This window comes from Aotus nancymaae, unplaced genomic scaffold (assembly GCF_030222135.1).
Source record: "Aotus nancymaae isolate 86718 unplaced genomic scaffold, 86718_ANA_hifiasm-v0.15.2.pri h1tg000062l, whole genome shotgun sequence".
NCBI classification, from domain to species: domain Eukaryota; kingdom Metazoa; phylum Chordata; class Mammalia; order Primates; family Aotidae; genus Aotus; species Aotus nancymaae.
In genome coordinates, this window is record NW_026988476.1 from 28416976 (window position 1) to 28440260 (window position 23285).

The following is a 23285-nucleotide window of genomic DNA, read 5'->3' on the forward strand; positions in this document are numbered from 1 at the left end:
TTTACTCTCACTTCTTAGTGGTATCAGTTTAACATGTAAAATTTCTTTTTGCTTTTTATTTATTATTTACAAATGCAGTTATATAATGCTTGGGGATGAAAAATAATTCCTTTTAGGAGAGGTAGGAAGAAATAGGCTAAAACTTAAAAATCATACACAAGATAGGAATAATTGGGAAGAAATGTAGGATTAAATAGCATCTTGAGAAAAAGCATCATTAAAGTTTTATTTAGGAGAAAATGATTTTTTTTTTTTTTGAGACAGGGTCTCATTCTATCCCCCAGGCTGGATTGCAGTGGTGCAGTCACAGTTCACTGCAGCCTTGACATACTGGACTCAAGTGATCCTCCCTCCTCAGCCTCCCAAGTAGCTGGGACGACAGGCAAACACCACCACACGTGGCTAATTTTTTTGTATTTTTTGTAGAGACAGGGTTTTGCCACATTGCCTAGGCTGGGTGATGATGAATCTTGAGCATCTAAATTATAATCTAGACATTTCCTAAAGACCTTGGTCCATTATGTTCTTATGAACAGAAATATCAGCCATATGCTGTTCATTATCATAAAAGTGTTGATGGGCACTTTTGCAGTTTTGTTTTAAAAGAGACTTAGGTAGAAAGGTGAAAACTTTTTTTGTTGCTTTTGTGCACAACTGAAAACATCTTCATTTATCACTGTGTGTTTTGAGTCACATCTACTGTTTCACTGGTACTGTATATTTAAGTATAACTCTTGGTTATATACTGAGTCTGTTAACTTTGGTTATGTACTATAGTTTATCAGCTTCTACTTAGCCATCAGTAAGCTACAGTTGACAATATGTGATATCTAGTAGACACACACCCGTTTTCCTCTCTTATCCTTTCTAGAAGTTGGCGCTATGGTGGTTACTTTGGTTCTCTTTCCTTTCTAAAAGTTATGTAATCATACAGAGTGTCAGGTTATATAGAAATTTTACTTACATTATTTTAAAATGGAAAGCATGTAGCTTATGGGTGATATTTATCCTAATGGATGATATTTACCCTAAAGTTTTCTGTTATTTAGTGTAGCTTTGCTATTTTTTTATTTTTTTAGATGGAGTCTTGCTCTGTTGCCTGGGCTGGAGTGCAGTGGCGTGATCTTAGCTCACTGCAACCTCACTGCAACCTCCGCCTCCAGGGTTCAAGCGATTCTCCTGTCTCATCTTCCCAAGTAGCTGGGATTACAGGGATGTGCCATGACGCCTGGCTAATTGTTTTTGCATTTTTATTAGAGACGAGGTTTCACCATATTGGCCAGGCTACTTGAACTCCTGCACTCAGGTGACCCACCCACCTTGGCTTCCTAAAGTGCTGGGATTATAGACGTGAGCCACTGTGCCTGGGCTAGTGTAGCTTTGCTAATAATTTACATGTGGGATTTTGAAAGTCTTTGCAAAAAAATAATTTGAGATTTTAAAATGCTTTCAGATCCGAAAATAACTTTATTCAGTAACCCTTTTAATGGTCAGAAGTGATTGAGAGCCTGTATTAGTCCATTTTCACACTGTTACAAAGAACTTCCTGAGACTGGGTGATTTATAAAGAAAAAAAGGTGGAATTGACTCACAGTTCCACATCGCTGGGGAGGCCTCAGGAAACTTACAGTCATGGCAGAAGGGAAGCAAGGCACGTTTTACATGGCATCAGGAGAGAGGGAGCATAGAAAGCCCTGCCCTTTTAATCAGATCTCATGAGAACTCACTATCACAAGAACAAATTAGGGGAAACTGTCCCCATGATGCAGTCATCTACCACCAGGTCTCTCCTGTGACAAATGGGGATCAATTTGAGATCAGATTTGAGTAGGGACACAGAGCCAAGCCATATCAGAACCTAAGGACTTATGCTCATTCTAGGGCCTCAGTACCTGCCATTTCCTCTGTCTGGAGAGCTCTGCGTTCAAACAGTTGCATGGTTCTCTCTCTCAGTTCTTCCATCTCTGCTCTTAGATGTTAGCTCCTTAGAGAGATCTACCCTGACCATTCTATTCAAAGACTTATCTCCTGTTCCTCTTTATCTCCTCACCCTGCCATATTGTTCTTCATAGCACTTCACACTTCTTGTGTTATATTTTTGTTTCTTTGTTTTATTATTTATTTATTTGTCAGTACTAGACTGTAAACTCCATGAGTACAGTTGGTTTAGTTCACCTCTGTATTCCTTGTGCCTGAAACAATGTTTAACACATATTAAATGCTGAAAAAACATTTTAAATAAACACTCAAGAAAAATATTCATTTAATAGAATGAATAAGTATCAGAAAACAAGATGAAAGAATATAGACATGGTACTAAAATTTTTCTTCCTGGGATCATAAACAAAAGGAACCTATATTTAAAAGTCTAGATGTATAGGTTGGGCACAGTGCCTCATGCCTGTAATCCTACCACTTTGGGAGGCTGAGGCAGGAGGATTGCTTGAGACCTAGGATTCAAGACCAGCCTTGGCAACCTAGCTAGATCCCATCTCTACAATAAATTTAAAATATTAGCAGGGTGTGCCTGTAGTCCCAGCTACTTGGGAGGCTGAGGTGGGAGGATTGCTTTAGCACCTGAGCCTCAGAGCTCAAGGTTGTAGTGAGCTATAATAGTGCCACTGCACTCCAGCCTGAGCAACTGAGCAAGACCCTGTCTCTGTAAAACAAAAATTAAATACATATAAACACCCACATGTGAAATGGAAGTGTAGGTGATGGTCCGAGACATCACCACCAAGCTGGGTGCTGGGGAGATGGTCGAGAACGACCCCAAGACCATGCAGGACCTCACCTCAGTGGTGCAGATGCTCCTGCAGCAGATGCAAGATAAATTTCAGACTATGTCTGACCAGATCATTGGGAGAATTGATGATTTAAGTAGTCACATTGATAATCTGGAGAAGAACATCACAGACCTCATGACACGGGCTGGAATGGAAGAACTGGAAGGTGAAAACAAGGTATCTGTCACAAAAAGAGAGTTAAGGGTTGCTAATAATTTATACTGGAATCTGGAACACCATTTTTCCAAGCCAAGAGAAGATTGAATGGCTTTTTGCAGCTAAATACTATGTGTAGACAGGTTTTATATTATAAAATGTGCTTTCTTATCACATACTATATAGTCAGTTTATAGAGCGCTTTACCCCCCAGTTTCTTGAACATGGTATCTTCACATCTTGGACCTTGGTCAGTTGTGCTATTAATTATTAAACACTAAAACTTTGGGGGTTTCTGCATTAAAAAAAAAGCACCTACATGTTAAAAGTAAAAATATAATGTCAGGAAATTATTTAGAAAATGTTTTGGCCTCTTTTCCTTTGCCCTTTTACTTTATTCTTTTATTCACTTTTTTTGTGTGTTCCATAGATATTTATCCACTTCTCCAAAGACATAAAGTCATATTTTTTATTTTTTAAGATTTAGGATATAATGGCAACATACAAATGTATACATCATAGGAACAGAAAAAAATGTACAATGGTCTTCCCTTATTCATGGGGGATATGTTCCAGTACCCTCAATGGATGCCTAAAACAATGGATAGTACCAAGCTATAACATCTACTATGTTTTTTTAATCTGATAATTGAGATGGCAACTAAGTTTTTAATGGGCATGTGGTGTTTACAGTGTAGATACCCTGGACAAAGGGAAGATTCATGTCCTGGGCAGGATGGAGCAGGATGGCATGAGACTTTATTGTGCTACTCAGAACAGCATACAATGTAAAACTTATGACTTAGCTGGGAATGGTGGTGTGCATCTGTGGTCTTATCTACTCTGGAGGCTGAGGTGGGAAGATCACTTGAGCCTGGCAGGCAGAGGTTACAGTGAGCTGAGATCACACCACTGCACTCCAGCCTGGGTGGGGTAAGACTCCGTCTCAAAAAAAAATAATAATAAATAATAATTTTTAAAAACTTATGAATTATTTATTTCTCGAATTTTCCATTTGATATTTCCAACCAAGGTTGACCCCAGGTAACTGAGACAGGGAAAGAGAAACTACAGATAAGGAGGGCCTACTGTATAACAATATTAATGCGTAAGGTTTAGGTAAGTATAGAATTAGATTATCTGTACCTAACTTTTAAATATAAAGGCTGGTTATTCAGAATTATGTTATGTATAAAGGTGTAAGGAAAAAATGAAAATCATCCAGTTCCAAAAATGATCATTAACTTTTTTGTACCTATGGAAAAAAATTTAATGAATTCAAACTTTGTCTGAATATTCTTTAGAATCTTTATTTAACATTTTTTTCTAGTTGTATCTATTTGGTCATAGTAGCTGTACAAGTTGTTTATCTATTCAGGGTCTGGCAAATATGGCCTACAGGTGAGCTGACTATTTTTCTAAAGTTTTATTTGCATCTGTGTTCCTTCATTTAAATATTGTCCGTGGCTTCTTTCATTATACAACAACAGAACTGAGTCATTACAGCTAAGATCACGTGGCCTGCCAGACTGAAATATTTACTATCTGGCCATTTAAGCAGTTTGGCACCTCTGGTCTATATATTACTTCTGTTTTGGGGCCCTGTAACTTTATATATAGAATTGAGATTTTTCTGTGAAGAGCTATTGTGTTTCTAGATGGCCGGATAGTAGATATTTTAACAATATTTTAAATGTCTGCCATTGGTAATTATTATAGGCACTAAGATAAAGTCAATAAGAACACAGACTGAATTCTATGCAACAAAACCTATAAAGATGGATTCTAAAACAAAACATTGCATTCCTATGTTACCTCACGGCGATCAGCAGTATTTGTTCAGCCCAAGTAGAGAAATGCCCACTTCTTCAGGTACACTGGAAGGTCATCTGATTCCTATGGCAATTCTTTTAGGTAAGACCCAACAAAATATGTGGGATGAATTTTGTTTATTTATTTGTTTGTTTATTTATTAGAGACAGGATTTTGCTATGTGACTCAGGCTGGTCTGAAACTCCTGGACTCAAGCAATTTGCCTACCTCAGCCTCTCAAAGTGCTGAGATTACAGGCGTGAGCCACCGTGCCCAGCCTGTGAATTTTAAATTCTTATCAGCAGTAGCAGAACTTACAAGATGGTACTAACATAATAGTCACCTACCTTTTCCTGTAAATGTTGTTTGTTTTTGTGGGGAGGGGCTCAGAGTATATTTTATTCTGTGTAATAGCAGTCTCTGAAATGGTGGGTACCTGCTTTAGTTTCACCAACAGGAAGCATTCTTTTGATAGGTTATAGTATATTATTGTAGATGAAATGAAGTTTTAAAAAATGTTTTGGCTGGGCACAGTGGCTCATGCCTTTAATCACAGCACTTTGGGAAGCTGAGATGGGAGGATTGCTTGAGACCAGGAGTTTGAGACCAGCCCAAGCAACATAGCAAGACCTTGTCTCTTAAAAAAAAAAATTATCTGGGCTTGGTGGAATACCCTGTAGTCCTAGCTGCTCTGGAGGCTGAAGCAGTAGAATCCCTTCAGCCTAGGCCAGGAGTTTGAGGCTGCAGTAAATGATGCTTATGCCACTGTACTCCAGCCTGGACAACAGAGCAAGACCCTGTCCCTTAAAAGAAAAGTTTAAATATGTCATGGACATTGATAATAATTCAAGAAGTCTGATTGGCTTGTTAATACCATTATGTCTTTGGGGAATTATTCATGTACTTTTTTGTACTTTTGAACTAGGCTATCATACTGAAAGCTGTGTGGGTGTGTAATCTAAGCCAATAGTTGTTTATTTACTTATTTGCATTCTCTGAGTTGTCATGTTAAAAATTAAACAGATCATTTTTGTCCTCACACCAGCTCTTCAAGTCTAATTAGCTCTTTTTTTCCCATTAGTGTCATTGCTATTCTTTTGTTTTGATTAATGATTTAAGTATGAATATTTTTTAACATAAGATAATTTTTTATTTTTGAAATTTTGGGTTAATGGTGTGTCAACATAATAGCTCTCTGTTTAAACATATCTTCTAGTAATAAAATAGCTAACACTTTTAAAGTCCTTACTATGTGCCAGGTACAGTTCTGAGTACTTTACATATATTCTCTCATTTAATCCACCCTCTAAAGCACATGGTAATATGCAAATTATATAGCTAAAGAAACTGAAGCACAAAGGGGTTACATAATTTGTCAAAGGCCACACAATGGGAATGGCGTCAGGATTCAAACCCAGGCAGAGGCAATCTGGCTTTATAGTCTGTGTTTTCAACAAGTACACTGTACTACCCCTTTTTACTTTGATATGTAGAAAACAAGTAGGACTGTGGAAGTGAAAGTTTTTGACATTTTAAAATGTGGATAATATTAATAGCTTTATATTAGCCTTTATTTTGAGGATTAAATTAGATAGTGATGTGAAGTGTTAGTACATATAACTCCCTAGTAAAAGTCGCTGAGTATGGTGAATATGTCGATAATGCTGATGTTGGAGAGAGAGGTGATTGTCAGATAGGACTTTTTTTTCGTATGAGAATATAGCCATTAAGATCCAGGTGGTGTATTAGACATTTCTCTTTTTTTGCTGAACTAGTTGACTTGTTTTTTCCCCTAAACTTCTTAGGACAAACCCAAAGTAATAGTGATTCTATGCCACCTGCTAGAGTGATTGTCAGCAAGCCACACCCTGTAACTGTGACTACTTCTATTCCTCCGTCATCTCGAAAAGTAGAAACTGGAGTAAAGAAACCTAACATAGCTGTTGTAGAAATGAAGTCAGAAAAAAAGGATCCTCCTGGGCTTACTGTACAGGTATGTCAGGGTGTGTGAGCAGAAAATTTTAAGGAAGAAAAAATTTTTTTGCTTAACATTAGTAGTGAAATTCATTTTAATGCTTCATGAAAATACTGCTTTCATCATGGCTCCTTTACTTTTTATTTATTTTTATTTTTTAGATGGAGTTTTGCTCTTGTCACCCAGGCTGGAGTGCAATGGCGTGATCTTGGCTCACTGCAACCTCCACCTCCTGGGTTCAAGCAATTCTCCTGCCTCAGACTCCTGAGTAGCTGGGATTACAGGTGCCTGCCACCACTCCCAGCTGACTTTTTGTATTTGCTTTAGTAGAGACAGGATTTCACATGTTGGCCAGGCTTGTCTCAAGCTCCTCACCTCAGGTGATCCACCCACCTTGGCCTCCCAAAGTGCTGGGATTACAGGTGTGAGCCACTGTGCCCGGCTGTTTCCTTTATTTTTAAAACTGTGATATTAATGTGATGTTTCTATCCTGTTTTGGATGATTTAAGCTATTCTTCTAGGCCAATGACTTATTACAAGTGGCTTGATAATATTCCAAAGGGAACAGTTGAATTGTGTATTATAATTAATTTTTAAAAGTTAATGTTTTTGACTTATATAATTAACACTTGAAACTTTACACTAACATATGTTAGAAAACTTGAATGAATACAAGACTTAAACAGGCTCATGTGGGAAGAAACCCTTTGACTTCCACATTCAAACATCTATCCATTGGCCTGGGATCCAGCTTTAGAAGCTGAGGTCTTCACTAGGTCTGGACAACAATGAACATGAGTGTTTACATGTGATTTTCTATTGACCAGTCAGGAGGCATATATAGGAAAGTGTTCATGAACCATGGTAAAGTTTTTGGCTAATTTACTCCAACCCCTGTGCCATCCTTGCTTACTTACAATTAATTAGAACACTCCAGTCCTTAGACTGCTCCAGGATTCTTCTCATGACTGAGCCAGGACAAATGAGTTTTCTTGGGCAACTTAGTATGCCCTCTGGGAATAGAGACTTGCCTCATTCTTGGATCCTGACCACTGAGGAGAAGATAATCTTGGAGCTGTCAAATGCTACCACATGAACAGTCAACAGGCTCTTAGTACTGATTTTTGACTGCACACTGCTCCCTGAACAAATGAACCATCCATTTCTACTGCACAAATTTATACAGAACAGCCTCAACCCACCAGCCTGAGAGGTTCCCAGAGACTTAGAAATCACCCATGTAGTTCCACAAATTCTTCATTCTCATAGAGTGACTTCTACCCTACAGCTAAAATTGACAATATGTTTTCAGAGCCAAGTTGTTAGGGCTGAGGCAGTCAGTGGGTCTCAGGAAGACTCCTTGCACTGTGCTTGATAGGAGCAAATGCACAATAAAGCCCTGGCCTGGAGTGGAACCCTTCAACTCCCAGTCATTCTTGCAGGGCAGGGAACTCTCAACATGAACCTAAATTTGTTCCTCACTTACAGCAGTCTGGGCATCCTTCTGACAGTGCAGGCTCACTAATCTAGCTGTGTGGCTGCGGTGGAGGCTTTGGGAGACCTGGGGACACTTGAGCCTGGACAGCTTCCTGAGCCAAGTGCAAACTCAGTTGATGTGTATTGAATGAATGAGCATCACTAGCATAGTCAATTCTTGGGGAAATTAGAGGAATCCAGATTGGGTGGGGAAAATCCTTAATTAAAAGGCAAGCAATACACAGTAAGAACTTATAAAAAGAAGATGCTAGTAAAGCATTAATTTTTAAATATAAAGATCTCCATAAATTAATAAGAAAACACATAGATTCAATCTAGAAATATTCAAAGGACATGAATAAGACTCTACAAAAGAGGAAGTACAGTTTATCAGCAAGCAAACTGAATAAATTTTGCCAGTAACCAAGATAATGCAAATTAAAATAATAATATGCTTCCATTAAAAAACTATTATTGCTGAAACAATCATATTATCTAATTTTGGTAAGGGTTGGATAAAACTTAGAATTAATTATGTTTTTGATTATGTAAATAGAGACTGTTTGGATTACATTTCACCAGTAATTCCAAGAATCTTAAGTATTCGTGTCCTGTAGCTCAGAAAGTTAATCCAATATCTGGCTATCTAGCATAGTGAATTAATTTAGAGTTTAGGAAGAAAACTGTGTGTGTGTGTGTGTGTGTGTGTGTGTGTGTGTATAAAGTTTTTTGGTAGTGATAGATATATTTTGCAGTGATATACATATATATTTTTTCTACTATCATTTATATATATATATAAGTGGAAAAATTGGAAAATTTTCCAAATGGAACATAATTAAATAATTAAGACATGTATATTTATTGAAATGTTATATAGTCGTTTAAAAATATAATTATGAAGTCTGTACAAAAGTGTGATAAAGTGTTTATGGTTCTTCATTGTAATCACAATGAAAAATCAAGAATGAAAACTATTTTTTTGTTTGAAAAGGAGTCTCACTCTGTCACCCAGACTGGAGTGCAGTGGCATGATCTCGGCTCACTGCAACCTCCACCTCCCGGGTTCAAGCGATTCTCCTGCCTCAGCCTCCTGAGTAGCTGGGACTACAGGTGTGTGCCACAACGCCCGGCTAATTTTTTGTATTTTTAGTAGAGGTGGGATTTCACTGTGTTAGCCAGGATGGTCTTGATCTCCTGACCTAGTGATCCACCTGCCTTGGCCTCTCAAAGTGCTGGGGTTACAGGCATGAGCCACCAGGCATGGCCGAATGAAAACTATTTTAAATTTGAGTTACGTATAAGTAGATAGTAAAAGACAAAGGGAATAGTGAAAATGAAGTTATCTTAAGATAGAATTTTGTGTATTTCTTTCTTTATTTTTCACATTTTGTAAAATATGCTTTCATAATTTAAAAATTTTGTCATCCATTGGCTTCACAATAAAAACTTAAAGGGCATGCTTTGTTTTTATGTATACATATATGTATACATATATGTATACATATATGTATACATAAAAACAAAGCGTCATATATATTTACATCATGTATATATATACACATACATATACATATATATAAACATCCACATAAAAATGTTTGAGTAAAAATGATAAACAGAAAACTAAATGTTGTATTCTGTTTTAGGTATTGCCTAGTGTAGATATCGACAGCATTTCAAATGGTAGTGCTGATGTCAGTTCACCTCTGCCTAGTCTTAAGGAAGCATCTCTTCCTCCTGTGCAAACTTGGATAAAGGTATATTTCAGAATTTTATCATATTATTTTGAGTAATGTCTGATTGTAGATTTTAACTAATGTTGCTCCATTTAAAGCATTTTATCATAAAATAACATAAAAATTTAGATTTTGAGGAAAAGATTCAAAACAAATTTTTTTTTTTTTTTTAAACAGAGTCTTGCTCTGTCACTCAGGCTTAAGTATAGTGACATGATCTTGTCTTACTATAACCACTGCCTCTAGGTTCAAGCAATTCTCCTGCCTCAGCCTCCCAAGTAGCTGGGATTACAGGCGCCTGCCACCACACCTGGCTAATTTTTGTATTTTTAGTAGAGACAGTGTTTCATTTTGTTGGCCAGGCTGGTCTTGAACTCCTGACCTCAAGTGATCCCCCTGCCTTAGCCTCCCAAAGTTTTTGGATTATAGGCGTGAACCACGACGCCCAGCCCGAAACAAATTTTGAATTGTTTATGAACTTGAAAGTTTGTTTCAGATTCTTACATTTATAACTGTTTGGAAAGTGATACTCTTTAGTGCAATGTTTTGGTAATTTAAGTTGTGAAACTCATGTGAAGAAAGAATTTCTCTTTGGTGATGAATCTTTGATTTACGTGGGAATTATAGATTTCCTAAATGTGAATTTTATAGTGACAATTGGAGTTTATATTTTGGATGTTACCTTGTTATCCTACTGTAGACATGATACAAAAATATGCATTTCTTCCTGGTATTTATTTGCTTTTGAATAATGAAGCTATGGCTTTACTACACAGCAAAATAGCAATGTAGCTTACCTCAAGTCTTGTTTATTGTAAGCAAATTTAGTCATCGAGGATACAGTTTTAAAAGCAGAAAGAACACCAGCAATCTCTCATAATCACAAGTAATGAAATAGAACTGACCCTGGGCTGGTCACAGTGGCTCATGCCTGTAATCCCAGCACTTTGAAAGGCTGAGGAGGGCCGATCACAAGGTCAAGAGAGCGAAACCATCCTAGCCAACATAGTGAAACCCCATCTCTACTAAAAATACAAAAATTATCTGGGCATGGTGGCATGCGCCTGTAGTCCCAGCTATTCAGGAGGCTGAGGCAGGAGAATCGCTTGAACTCAGGAGGTGGAGGTTGCAATGATCAGAGTTCACGCCACTGCACTCCAGCCTGGCAACAGAGCAAGACCCCATCTCAAAAAAAAAAAAAGCCAGAAAAGAAATAGAACTCACCCTAAGTGACATTTGTGCTTAATTGAATTTTTCATCAGTAATTTTCAATAAACCAGAAGTTTATTGAAACTTCTATGATAACAAGTAATAAATTTTTGGACTGTTTATCATTCTGTTCTCAGTAAGACATTCTGCTGTCAGTAAGAGGCTATTGTGTGACTATACTTTTTATAGTAAGGTCTAAAGGTTAGATTTTTAAAATGATTATTTTGTTTATTTTCCTGAATTATTTGATTTTGTATCTGTCTTTGTGTGAGTTTGTATATGTGTATACTTAGATATCTACACATGTAAACACTTTTCTTTCTTTTAATTCTGGAAGAGAAGTTTCAATTCTACTGACCTGTTGATCAATTAAGTTATATTGCTGGTAGAGTTTTTTTAACAGAAAAATGGCTGATTAATTTGTTATAGCTATTGAAATGGTGACCTAATGGCTTGGGGACTAGCTTGGATTTCATTTACAAGTTAAATCAATTCTGAATAGGGTAATAAAATTTAAAAACAGGACCATGTAATTATAAGCTTATAGGTGGAAAGATGATAAATTACTTATAAATTTTAAAAGCATTAAGCACAACAAAAACTTTCTGAAAATGCTTTCTTTAGACTCCAGAAATTGTGAAGATAGATGAAGAAGAGGTGAAGTTTCCAGGAACTAACTTTGATGAAATAATCGATGTCATACAGGTAACAAAGCTTAGAAACCATAAGAAATTATTTTCTACCGGTATTTTTCCAGGTTGTTGACTATCTTTTGACTGTTAATATTTTGTTGCAGTGCTTTTAGATACTTTCTTTTACTTTTGAGTTAAATATACTTTTATTTTAAAAATTATAAAGTTGTTATTCTAGAACGCAGTATTGTCTTTCATCTATATCACCTATCTGCCTTCATGAAACTTCATGGTCGTCTGCTGTTTCCCACCTAGATTTTACCTCTGCTGTTTCCTGCTTCCTTCTTTCTTCCCACTTCCTTTGGCTTCTTTTCTTTCAATCTGTCTTTTCTTCATTCTATTACATTTATCTATTGTGATTTTTGGATTCATGATGAGGTAACCAATTAATTTGTATTGAGAAAAAAAGTTGTGAGGAATCTATAATCCAGAGGAAGATCCCATGTAGAACTAAGAGTTATAGAAATGATAGAAATAATGAAATAGAAGAAATAGGCAGAATTAAATTATAAAGGATGGGAGACAAAATCATAGAACATTGAAACTACTTGAATATTATGTCAGTAGACTTTAAAGAAGACATTTGTTCATGTTTCTTTGACTTTCAGAGCTAAGACCAGTTTTGTTAATCATAAAATGAACTCCAGTTTTAGAATATGAAGAGGTGTACAGTATATTAATGTTATTTGCTCACAGGTATGTCTTTTCTCGTGTGAGTGCCACATGAGAATTTTGAAGGCAGGGACCTTAGTTATATATTCCTAATGCCTAGCAAAAGGTACTTGGTCATTGTTTATCTCATATACAAGTGAAGGAAATAGTTATAGCAGTAGCAAAGGATTTAGCATTCAAAGACAAGTGTTCTTGTAGTAGCTTTGCCATTTATTAGCTGTAGACCTCATTTTTCAATGAGATAATGTTACTGAGTTATAGTATTTAGAGATACCAAAGTGTTTTTGATTGAATTATCTATAAATAAAATGATATGATTTCTGTGTTTTACTTTAAAATGATATGTGAAGGGGAGAGTGGCTAAATGAGACAAGACTGACCATGAGTTGGTAATTGTTAAAGTTGGGGAGCAGATAAATGCAATTCATGTTATTTATATAACAGATACATTATATAGACACTATTTGTTTAAACACATATGATATTTTTTGTAATAAAAAATTTAACAATTCCAGAAATAACTTTATTGATTATGATGTGATAATGCAGATTAGTCAGATGACTGACCTAATTGCATATTTAAATGTAAATTATAAGTTGTATAAGAGCAAAAAGTGATTTTGGAAGTGTATTAGTCCATTTTGCATTATTATAAAGGAATTACTGGATAATTTATAAAGAAAAGAGATTTAAGGCCAGGCAAGGTGGCTCACGCCTGTAATCCCAGGACTTTGGGAGGCCAAGGCGGGTGGATTACCTGAGGTCAGGAGTTTAGGATCAGCCTGGCCAACATAGTGAAACCCTGTCTCTACTAAAAAATACAAAAATTAGCTGGGTGTGGTGGCGGGTACTTATAATCCCAGCTACTCAGGAGGCTGAGACAGGAGAATTGCTTGAACCCAGGAGGTGGAGGTTGTAGTGAGCCAAGATCATGGCATTGCACTCCAGCCTGGGTGAAAAGATGGAAACTGCCTGAAAAAAAATGAAAGAAAAGAAAAGAAAAGAGATGTAATTGGCTCATGGAAACTTTTACTCAGGTAGAAGGCTGTGAGGGAACAGGTGTGTCACAAAGCAAGAGAGGGAGTAAGAGAGAGAGGAGGATGTGCCAGTGCCCTTTAAACAACCAGCTCTCACATGAACTAACTTATTACTATGGGGAGGGCACCAAGCCATTCATGAGGGATCCACCCCCATGACCCAAGCACCGTCCACCAGGCCCCATCTTGGACACTGGGGATCACATTTCAACATGAGATTTGGAGGAGACAAATATCCAAACCATATCAAGATGCATCAATTTTTTAATGATAATTATTAAGTTCATACAATTCTAGAGAGAAATGTTAATAGTGTTTCATCTAGGAATAATTACATTTTCTAGTTTATTTTATGATTGCATTCAATGAATATTGGGTTCTAAAAAGACAAACTGATTATGTAATTAGGGATTCTTCAATATGATATGTATGACTAATGTGTATGTTATAATTAATGTGATACCACCTAATTAGAAATGCTGTTGGTTAATTTAGAAGTGTTGGTTATTTCACCTAGTTCCTTGCCTATAATTGGTACTCAGTAAATCTTGAACAAATACAAGAATATAATAGTTTTGTTTTTATTACTACCAGGAAGAGGAAAAATGTGATGAAATTCCAGACTCTGAACCAATTCTGGAGTTTAACAGAAGCATTAAAGCTGATTGTACAAAATATAATGGTCCTCCATTTCCGCCAGTTGCTTCTACTTTTCAGCCCACAGCTGATATTCTGGATAAAGTAATTGAGAGAAAAGAGACATTGGAAAATAGCTTAATTCAATGGTAAGTTTACAATGGTGTTAGTATGAATAGAACTATAGTAGCAAATATAAATGGGAAATATTAAATTGTGGCTCAAAATATTTCTTGTCTTCTTTTGTTTATTAAACTTTGTTTGCTTTAGTCACTGGAAAGTGTTTGATATAATGCCGAGGGCTTAACTATTGTTGGAGGTATTATTTTTGTCCTTGAATATTTGTACTCAGTCTGTCGATTTTGGCAAAGTAGACTATTTTTAGGAAGCCTTAAAAATGTACATGTTCTTTAATCCAGTGATTCATTTCCAGAAACTTATCCTAAGGAAGTAATTATGGTTTGCTATTAGGCCAGGGATCCCCAACCCCAGGGCCATGAACTAGTACCGATCTGTGGCCTATTAGGAACCAGGGAACTAGGATGCACAGCAGGAGCTGAGCAGCTGGTAATTGAGCATTACTGCCTGAGCTCCACCTCCTGTCAGATCAGTGGTGGCATTAGATTTCACAGAAGCACAAACCCTATTGTGAACTGTGTATGTGAGGGATCTAGGTTACACACTCCCTATGAGTATCTAATGCCTGATGATCTGAAGTAAAACAGTTTCATCCCGAATCCAACCCCGCTACCTCCCCATCTATGGAAGAATTAGCTTCAACAAAACCAATCCCTGGTGCCAAAAGGTTGGGGATAAAGGTTGACTGCTATACTAGGCCATATAATACCTGCCACTACAAAGAAGGCACTGTTCTAGGTTTGTTACATACTTATAACAACAAGTTGTAATATATTATCATTGTTACATATTACAATAACAATTGTAACTCGTTATTACACATGAATATGAAATGAACTCTATTATTTGTATTTTTACTTGTAAGAAACCTTAAGGAAGTTATGGAATAAGTGAAATTACTGAATATTAATATAGTCGTGAAAATTAGGTTTAGAAGAAATTTAGTGATGTTTAAAGATATTAATAATATACTGGCATGTAAATGAAGCAGGATACTAACAGTGTAACCCTAGTTTACAAGATCTTACTCAAAAATAAGTGTGCAGCCTGGCACATTGGCTCACATCTGTAATCCCAGCACTTTGGGAGACCAAGGCGGGTGGATCACCTGAGGTCAGGAGTTCGAGACCAGCCTGACCAACATGGTGAAACCCCGTCTCTACTAAAAAAAAAATTAGCTAGGTGTGGTGGCATGCACCTGTAGTTCCAGCTACACAGGAGACTGAGTCAATAGAATCGATTGAACCCAGGAGGTAGAGGTTGCAGTGAGCCGAGGTTGGGCCACTGCACACTAGACTGGGCTAAAGAGTGAGACTCTGTCTCACAAAAAAAGTTTGCATGAAACAAAAGTTTGAAAAAACATATATACCAAATTAACTGTGTTTATCCTTGAACCTAGAATTATAAGCAAGCCTTATCAGTTTTTTAAACTCATACATTTTCTAAATTTTTAACAATGAACACCTATTATTTATATAATAAAAATGTTTAAGAAGTCTATTAGCTGCTCTAAAGAAATGTTTTAGAAGTCTCCTGTTCCCCTTTCCCTTCCCAAAGATGACCTTGGAGATACATTTTTCTTTACATTTTAAGAGGAAAACTAAAATAAACATGTAAGCTGTACTATATTACAGTCTGTATTACAGTCTATATGTTTATTTTCTTGAGGAGAGAGGGCAGCTGGACTTCTTTTCTAGCTCTGGTAAGTACTAAAATAAACATATAGGCTGTAATATAAAATAAACATATAGGCTATAATATAGTACAGTCTGTATTACAGCCTATATGTTTATTTCCTTGAAGAGAGGGCAGCTGGACTTCTTTTCTAGCTCTGATCTTGTATGGTTTTTATATGTGCGCTCAGAGTGGAAATCAAACAGTTTAGGTACATGATGTCATTAACCCAAGTCTTATTTTGAATTTAGGAGTTCTGTTAAGCTTCTCATTAGACTAATCTGAAAGATTTTACTTTGATTTCATGAACTATCTCCCACAAGGAGATTCTGTTTAGTGTGTTTTATCTTCTTCAGAGGTACTTTTATTTTTCAAGACAAGGTCTCACTCTATTGCCCAGGCTGTAGTGCAGTGGGGTGATCATGGCTCACTGCAGCCTTGACCTCCTGTGCTCAAGCCGTCCTCGCACCTCAGCTTTCTGTGTAGCTGGAACTACAAGCACATACCACCATGCCCAGCTAATTTTCTGTATTTTTTGTAGTGACGGTGTTTTGCCCTGTTTCCCAGGATAATCTTGAACTCCAGAGCTCAAGCAGTCTGCCCAATGTGGCCTCCCAAAGTGCTGAGATTACAGGTGTGCACCATGATGCCCAGCCCATTTTATTATTATTTTTTCTTCTAGATTAAACTTTCAGAATGATTACTTTCACACAAACGTGTTTGTGGCATTGGTAAAGGTTATTTTTAAGGGTATTATGTCTAACATTTTTAACATTTCAATTAAATTGAGGAATCTTAACTTTTATCTGCCCCTCCCCCGCTCAGGGTAGAGCAAGAAATAATGTCAAGAATTATCTCTGGGCTCTTTCCAATCCAGCAACAGATTGCCCCTAATATCAGTGTGTCAGTCAGTGAGACAAGTGAACCACTAACTTCTGACATTGGTGAGTGAAATGGATCTTTTTTGTTTTTATTAAAAGACAAAAGCCTTAGTTCACTGTGGATTTATACATTCCAGAGGTCAAGTAAATCCTCCAACAACAAAAGGTAAGCTCTTTTAACCTAACTTCATAGTACTTCTTTGTGATGATGGTTAGTTATGTCTCACCCTCTTATTTCATGTTGCGGCTTTCAGATGATTAAGCCACTCTTCATACCTCCCACTCCAAATCTCTGTTATCCTCATAGTACTTTGTACATATTTTTGTTATAGTAATTATTAGATTATATCAAGTTTGGTTTCCATATCTGTCTCACTCTAGACTATAAATTACTCAGGATTTAAGGATGTTTCTCCTTTTGTGCCTAGACCTGGGCTGAGAAACATTTAAGGATGTTTCTCCTTTTGTGCCTAGACCTTGGCTGATACCTAACAAGAGTTTACATATTCATTGAATGGTTAAATTGAGCCTTTTCGTTTTTGAGATGGAGTCATGCTCTGTTGCCCAGGCTGGAGTGCAGTGGCATGATCTCGGCTCACTGCAACCTCCACCTCTCAGGTTCAAGTGATTCTCCTGCCTTAGCCTCTTGAGTAGCTGGGACTACAGGCACTCGTCACTGCACCCAGCTAATTTTTTGTATTTTTAGTAGAGACATGGTTTCACCATGTTGGCCAGGATGGTCTCTATCTCTTGACTGAGTGATCTGTCCGCCTCAGCCTTCCCAAAGTGCTAGGATTACAGGCATGAGCCACTGAGCCTGGCCTAAATGGTTAAAATGTGCCTCTTTATAGAGCCTATGCCATTCTTTTTTTCCTTCCCTCTTTCCCTCTTCTCTCCCTTCTCTTCCCCATTTTTTTCTTCTTTTTCTCCTTCCCCCTTTCCCTCTTCTTCTCCCCCTTCTTTTCTCCATTTTTTTCTCTTCCTCTTCCTATTGTTCTTCCTTTCCACCTCCTTCTTGTTTTTTTGAGGTAAGTTTACTTGCCATAGAAGTCACACTTCTTTTTTTTTTTTAAAGAGAAAGAGAGAGAGAGAATGGGGAGGAGGAAAAAGGAAGAGAAAGAGAGAGAGAGAATGGGGAGGAGGAAAAAGGAAAAGAATGAGGGAGAGAGAATGGGAGTATTGCTTTCTTGCCCAGGCTAGAATGCAATTTAGTAATGGGTATTGAAAACCTCTTGTATACTGATAATTATACTTAATGATGTAGTCAGGAAGGAATAAGGGAAGAAGATAACAAACAAACAGCCAACCAATATTTAATTTAAACCTATGAAATGCTATGCGATTACTGAGGAGTGATTTACTTCCAATTATATAGTCACTTTTGGAATAGGTGTGAGGTGGTAATGTATGTTTTGTGTATTTGAAGTGGAGAGTTCTATAAATGTTTATTAAGTTTACTTGTTCCGGGTCTGAGTTCAAGTCCTGAATATCCTTGTTAATTTTCTATCTCGTTGATCTATAGAATCGTTAGCTGTTCTTGTTACATTGATCCTTTTACCATTATGTAATGTCCTTCTTTGCCTCTTTTGATCTTTGTTGCTTTAAAGTCTACTTTATCAGAGGCGAGAATTGCATCTCCTGCTTTTTGTTTATTTGTTTATTTTTACTCTCTGGTTGGTAAATCTTCCTCCTTCTCTTTGAGTCTTTGTGTATTGTTGCATGTAAGATGGGTCTGGATGCAGCATACCGATGGGTTTTGGCTTTTTATCCAATTGAAATATATATAAGTTTAATACTGGCGTTTGATGCTAGCTGGCTGTTTTGCCCATTAGTTGATGTAAATTTTTCATTGTATTAATGTTCTTTGCTTTTTGATATATTTTTGGAAAGGCTGATATTGGTTGTTCCTTTATATGTATAGTGCTTCTTTCAGAAGCTCTTGTAAAGCAGGCCTGGTGGTGGTGAAGTCTCTAAGTACTTGTTTGTTCGCAAAAGATTTAATTTTTCCTTCGCTCATAAAGCTTAGTTTGGCTGGATAGGAAATTCTGGGTTGAAAGTTCTTTTCTTTAAGGATGTTAAATATTGGTCCCCACTCTTTTCTGGCTTGTAGGGTTTCTGCTGAGAGATCTGCTGTGAGTCTGATAGATTTCCCTTTGTGGGTAACCTGACCTTTCTCTCTGGCTGCCCTTAGTATTTTCTCCTTCATTTCAACCCTAATAAATCTGGCAATTATGTGCCTTGGGGTTGGTCTTCTTGAAGAATATCTTTGTGGTGTTCTCTGTATTACCTGGAGTTGAATATTACCTTGCCTTGCTAGGTTGGGAAAGTTTTCCTGAATGATATCCTGAAGAGTATTTTCCAACTTGGATTCATTCTCTTCATCACATTCAGGTACACCTATCAAACGTAGATTAGGTCTTTTCACATAGTCCCATATTTCCTGGAGACTTTGCTCATTCCTTTTTATCCTTTTTTCTCCAATCTTGTCTTCTCGTTTCATTTCACTGAGCTGGTCCTCGACTTCTGATATCCTTCCTTCTGCTTGATCAATTCGACTGTTTAAACTTGTGCATGCTTCGTGAAGTTCTCGTGTTGTGCTTTTCAGCTCCATCAATTCACTTATATTCCTCTCTAAATTGTCCATTCTCGTTAGCATTTCGTCAAACCTTTTTTTAAGGTTCTTAGTTTCTTTGCATTGGGTTAGAACAAGTTCTTTTAATTCACAGAAGTTTCTCATCACCCACATTTTGAAACCTGCTTCTGTTATTGGAACACACTCGTTCTCCATTAAGCCTTGTTCCGTTACTGATGAGGAATTGCGATCCCCTGTAGAGGGAGAGGCATTCTGATTTTGAGTATTCTCTGCCTTTTTAGGCTGCTTTCTTCCCTTGATTATATATTTATCCATCTGTCGTCTTTGTAATTACCGACTTTCTGACTAGGTCTCTGAGCGGACGTCCAACTTGTTGATTCCCAGCGCCGAAACCTGAGCAATCCACTGCGCCGGCCAAGACAGCGGTGTTAAGGTTGATGGTGCCTTTCTGCCCAGGAATCTCTGGACTCTGCACCAAGAACTGCCGCTTTAAGGCGCCAGCAAAACCGCCGCGGCGGCCACAAGAGTCGCTCTGGCGACCCGTGGAGCTCCTCCGCTGGGAATCTCCTGGTCCGTGAGCTACAAATATTCGTCTGAAAGTGTGGCGTCCTCTCGTTCTCTGCGCTTTCACTGGGAGCTACGTGCCCGAGCTGCTAGTGATCAGCCATCATCACTAGCAGTCACCACTTCTAAGTGTACAGTTTGACTAGTTTTTTGCTTGTTTGTTTGTTTTAATTAGAACCAGGGTCTTGATCTGTCATCTATGCTAGAGGCTGGACTGCAGTGACATGATCATAACTCACTGTAACCTCGAACTCCTGGGCTCAAGCAGCCTTCCTGCCTCAGCCTCCCAAGTAGTTAGGACCATAGGTGTGTGCCACCATGCCCAGCTAAAAATAATTCTTGGGTCAGGTGCAATCGCTCAGGCCTATAATCCCAACACTTTGGGAGGCTGAGGCAGGCAGATCACCTGAGGTCAGGAGTTCAAGATCAGCCTGGCCAACCTGGTGAAACCCTGTCTCTACTAAAAATATAAAAATTAGCTGGGTGTGATGGTGCACACCTGTAATCCCAGCTACTCCAGAAGCTGAGACAGGAGAATTGCTTGAACCCAGAAGGCAAAGGTTGCAGTGAGCCAAGATCGCATCACTGCACTCCAGCCTGGGTGATAGAGCGAGACTGTCAAATAGACAGACAGACAGACAGATAGATAGATAGATAGATAGATAGATAGATAGATAGATAGATAGATAGATAGATAGATAAAGTAGAGATGGGAGTCTTGCTGTTTCTCAGGCTAATCTCAAACTCCTGGCCTCAAGTGATCCTCCTGCCTTGGCCGCCCAAAGCACTGGGATTACAGAAGTGAGTCACTGCACCTGGCCCAGTTTGACAAGCTTTGACAAGTACACACAGCTATACATTAACCACATAATCATGAGACAGAAAAACATTTCTATCTTCTCCAAAAGCTTCCTTATGCCACTTGGCAGTCAATTCCTAAACCTCACCCAGGTGTGATGGCACACACCTGTAATCCCAGCTATTTTGGAGGCTGAGGCAGGAGAATCACTTGAACCTGGGAGGCAGTGGTTGCAGTGAGCCAAGACTGTGTCGTTGCACTCCAGCCTGGGTGACAGTGTGAGACTGTTTCAAGAAAAAAAAAAAAAAAGAAAGTTTGGATTGCAAGCATGTTTCTTGCCCACTTATTCTGAATTTTTTTTTTTCCCTTTAGTGGAAGGAACAAGCAGTGGTGCCCTCCAGCTTTTTGTTGATGCTGGTGTTCCTGTGAACTCAGACATGATTAACCATTTTGTGAATGAAGCTCTTGCTGAGACCATTGCTGTTATGCTGGGTGACAGAGAACCAAAGAAGCAAGATCCTGTTGCTGCAAGTGTTTCTGGGGATGCTTCAACAAATGAAATGTATTTGCCGGTATGAGGAATTTTTGATAGATTTATTGAAGAACAGTAAAATAGATGAATTTTAAGCTGCATACCATAAGATCATTGTTTGTTGTAGAAGTATTATTATTATTTTTAGAGACATGGTCTTTATTTATGGCCTTGGCTTGTCTTGTAGTCTTGAACTTCTGGGCTTAAGTGATCTCCTGCCTCGCCTCCTGAGTAGCTGGGATTACAGGCACCAGCCACCATGCCCAGCTGGTGGTAGAATTTTATTCCTTGTGGCTATGATTAAAGTAACATTTCCCATAGCATTTCCCATTAGCATTTTATTTTAGAAACTTTTAAATCTATAGAATAGTTGAAAGTATGATACAATGAACATCTGTACACCCTTTACCTATACAGTTGTCCATTGGTACGTGGGGAATTGGCAAATTCTTGCATACACAGGTCTCACAGTTGGCTCTGAAAAACCCAAATATATGAAAAGTCAGCTGTCTGTATATAAGGGTTTCTTATCTCATGAATACTGATTTTGATCCACATTTGGTTGAAAAAACATCCTGGTATGACTGGACTCTTGTAGTTCAAACCTATGTTTTTATTTAGTTATTTAATCAAGGCTCATTCATATTTATTGATAGATAATATTTTAGCACTCTGAAAAAATCTGTCTTATATCTGCTATATATCATATATCCTTTAAAAATCATTTGAAAGTTATAGACATCATGACACTTTACCTCAAAAGCATCAGCAGTATCTCCACAAAACAGGTTGCTTTATTACATAAACAAAATACCATCATCAGATCCCACAAATTTAACCTTGACATGTTAATAATATAGAATATAGAGCTCATATTTAGATTTCCCCAATTGTTCCAAAAATATCCTTTATAGTTTTTTTTTTTTTTAATCAAGATATAGCTAAGAATCACACATTGCTTTGGGTTATTATACAAACTGATATTTTTAATCTTTAAAAAAATACATTTCAGGAACTTTCATTGTTTGTTTAATCAACTTTTCTTGTGTTAAAAAGAATTTGTAATCTATTATAGCAATACGAAATTATGCAAAGCCAAAATTTACTCTCTATTACCAGCTGTTTAAAACTATAGTTACTTCTGATCCTGTAGACCACAAAGACATCATTTTATATACATGAAACATTTAAACATCATTCGATGTATAAACATGAAGTTACATACCGTGTTTAACTTTTGTAGACATTGGTGTGGTATAATGCAATTCATGTGCCAAATAATTGATCTGTAGTTTTGATCTGTGCTTTATTAGCTCATTGGGAATGCATGCAGTACAGATGTGGTCAGGGTTATGGTTTTTTCTAGGCCAATTACTTTGGTTTGCTTTCAGCCTATATATTGCATATACTTTCATGAGAGTGATTGGATGAGAAAATGTGGGAAAACCAGTGTAAAGAGCTTGGACTTTGGGGTTGGTAAAATCTGAATTTGAATTCCAAGCTCCATTGCTTTAGTTTTACCTCTATAATAGAGATAGAATACTTAGTTTAAATGATGATGGCTTTACTAAAATCTTCTTACAGAATATCTAGTAAGGCAAGCACTACTCCCAGCCTGCGACTTAACATTCTTTATCTTCAGAATTGTCATGGCTTTTCTTGGCCTTTTAATCTTTCACATATATTTTAAGGTTAGTTCTTAAGTTCCATTAAAAATATTGTTGAGATTTCAATGGGAATTAAACCAATTTTGACCGGTTTCATTTAAGAAGGATTGAAATATTTATGGTACTGTGTTTTCTTAGCCAAAGTTTTGCTGAAGATTAAATGAGATGATATATGGACAGAGCTTAATCTGGTGCCTAAGAACTTGGTAAATAAATACTGAGTTATTAATAGTTTGTCATCTTTATT

General features: G+C 37.3%; 2 protein-coding genes across 16 annotated transcripts in view; both read left to right on the forward strand.

Annotated features, from left to right (window-relative positions):
- Positions 1–23285, forward strand: part of KIAA0586 (KIAA0586 ortholog) — a 134630-nt gene that overhangs the window by 39490 nt on the left and 71855 nt on the right. For all 15 annotated transcript variants that reach the window (XM_064365918.1, XM_064365921.1, XM_064365925.1 and 12 more), the window contains 7 exons: positions 4662–4856; positions 6560–6747; positions 9855–9965; positions 11778–11858; positions 14149–14339; positions 16828–16946; positions 21212–21411. In XM_064365918.1, coding sequence (XP_064221988.1) covers positions 4662–4856; positions 6560–6747; positions 9855–9965; positions 11778–11858; positions 14149–14339; positions 16828–16946; positions 21212–21411 — 1085 coding nt within the window. The remainder of the gene's footprint in view (positions 1–4661; positions 4857–6559; positions 6748–9854; positions 9966–11777; positions 11859–14148; positions 14340–16827; positions 16947–21211; positions 21412–23285) is intronic.
- LOC105716368 (heat shock factor-binding protein 1-like) lies at positions 2566–4100 on the forward strand. Its single transcript, XM_064365742.1, has one exon. It carries the CDS (start codon positions 2718–2720, stop codon positions 3048–3050), a length of 333 nt encoding a protein of 110 aa, XP_064221812.1. The 5' UTR covers positions 2566–2717; the 3' UTR covers positions 3051–4100.

What these genes read in the sequence shown, in the direction of transcription:
- LOC105716368 (XM_064365742.1), top strand. Translation starts at nt 2,718, where the DNA reads ATGGTCCGAGACATCACCACCAAGCTGGGTGCTGGGGAGATGGTCGAG.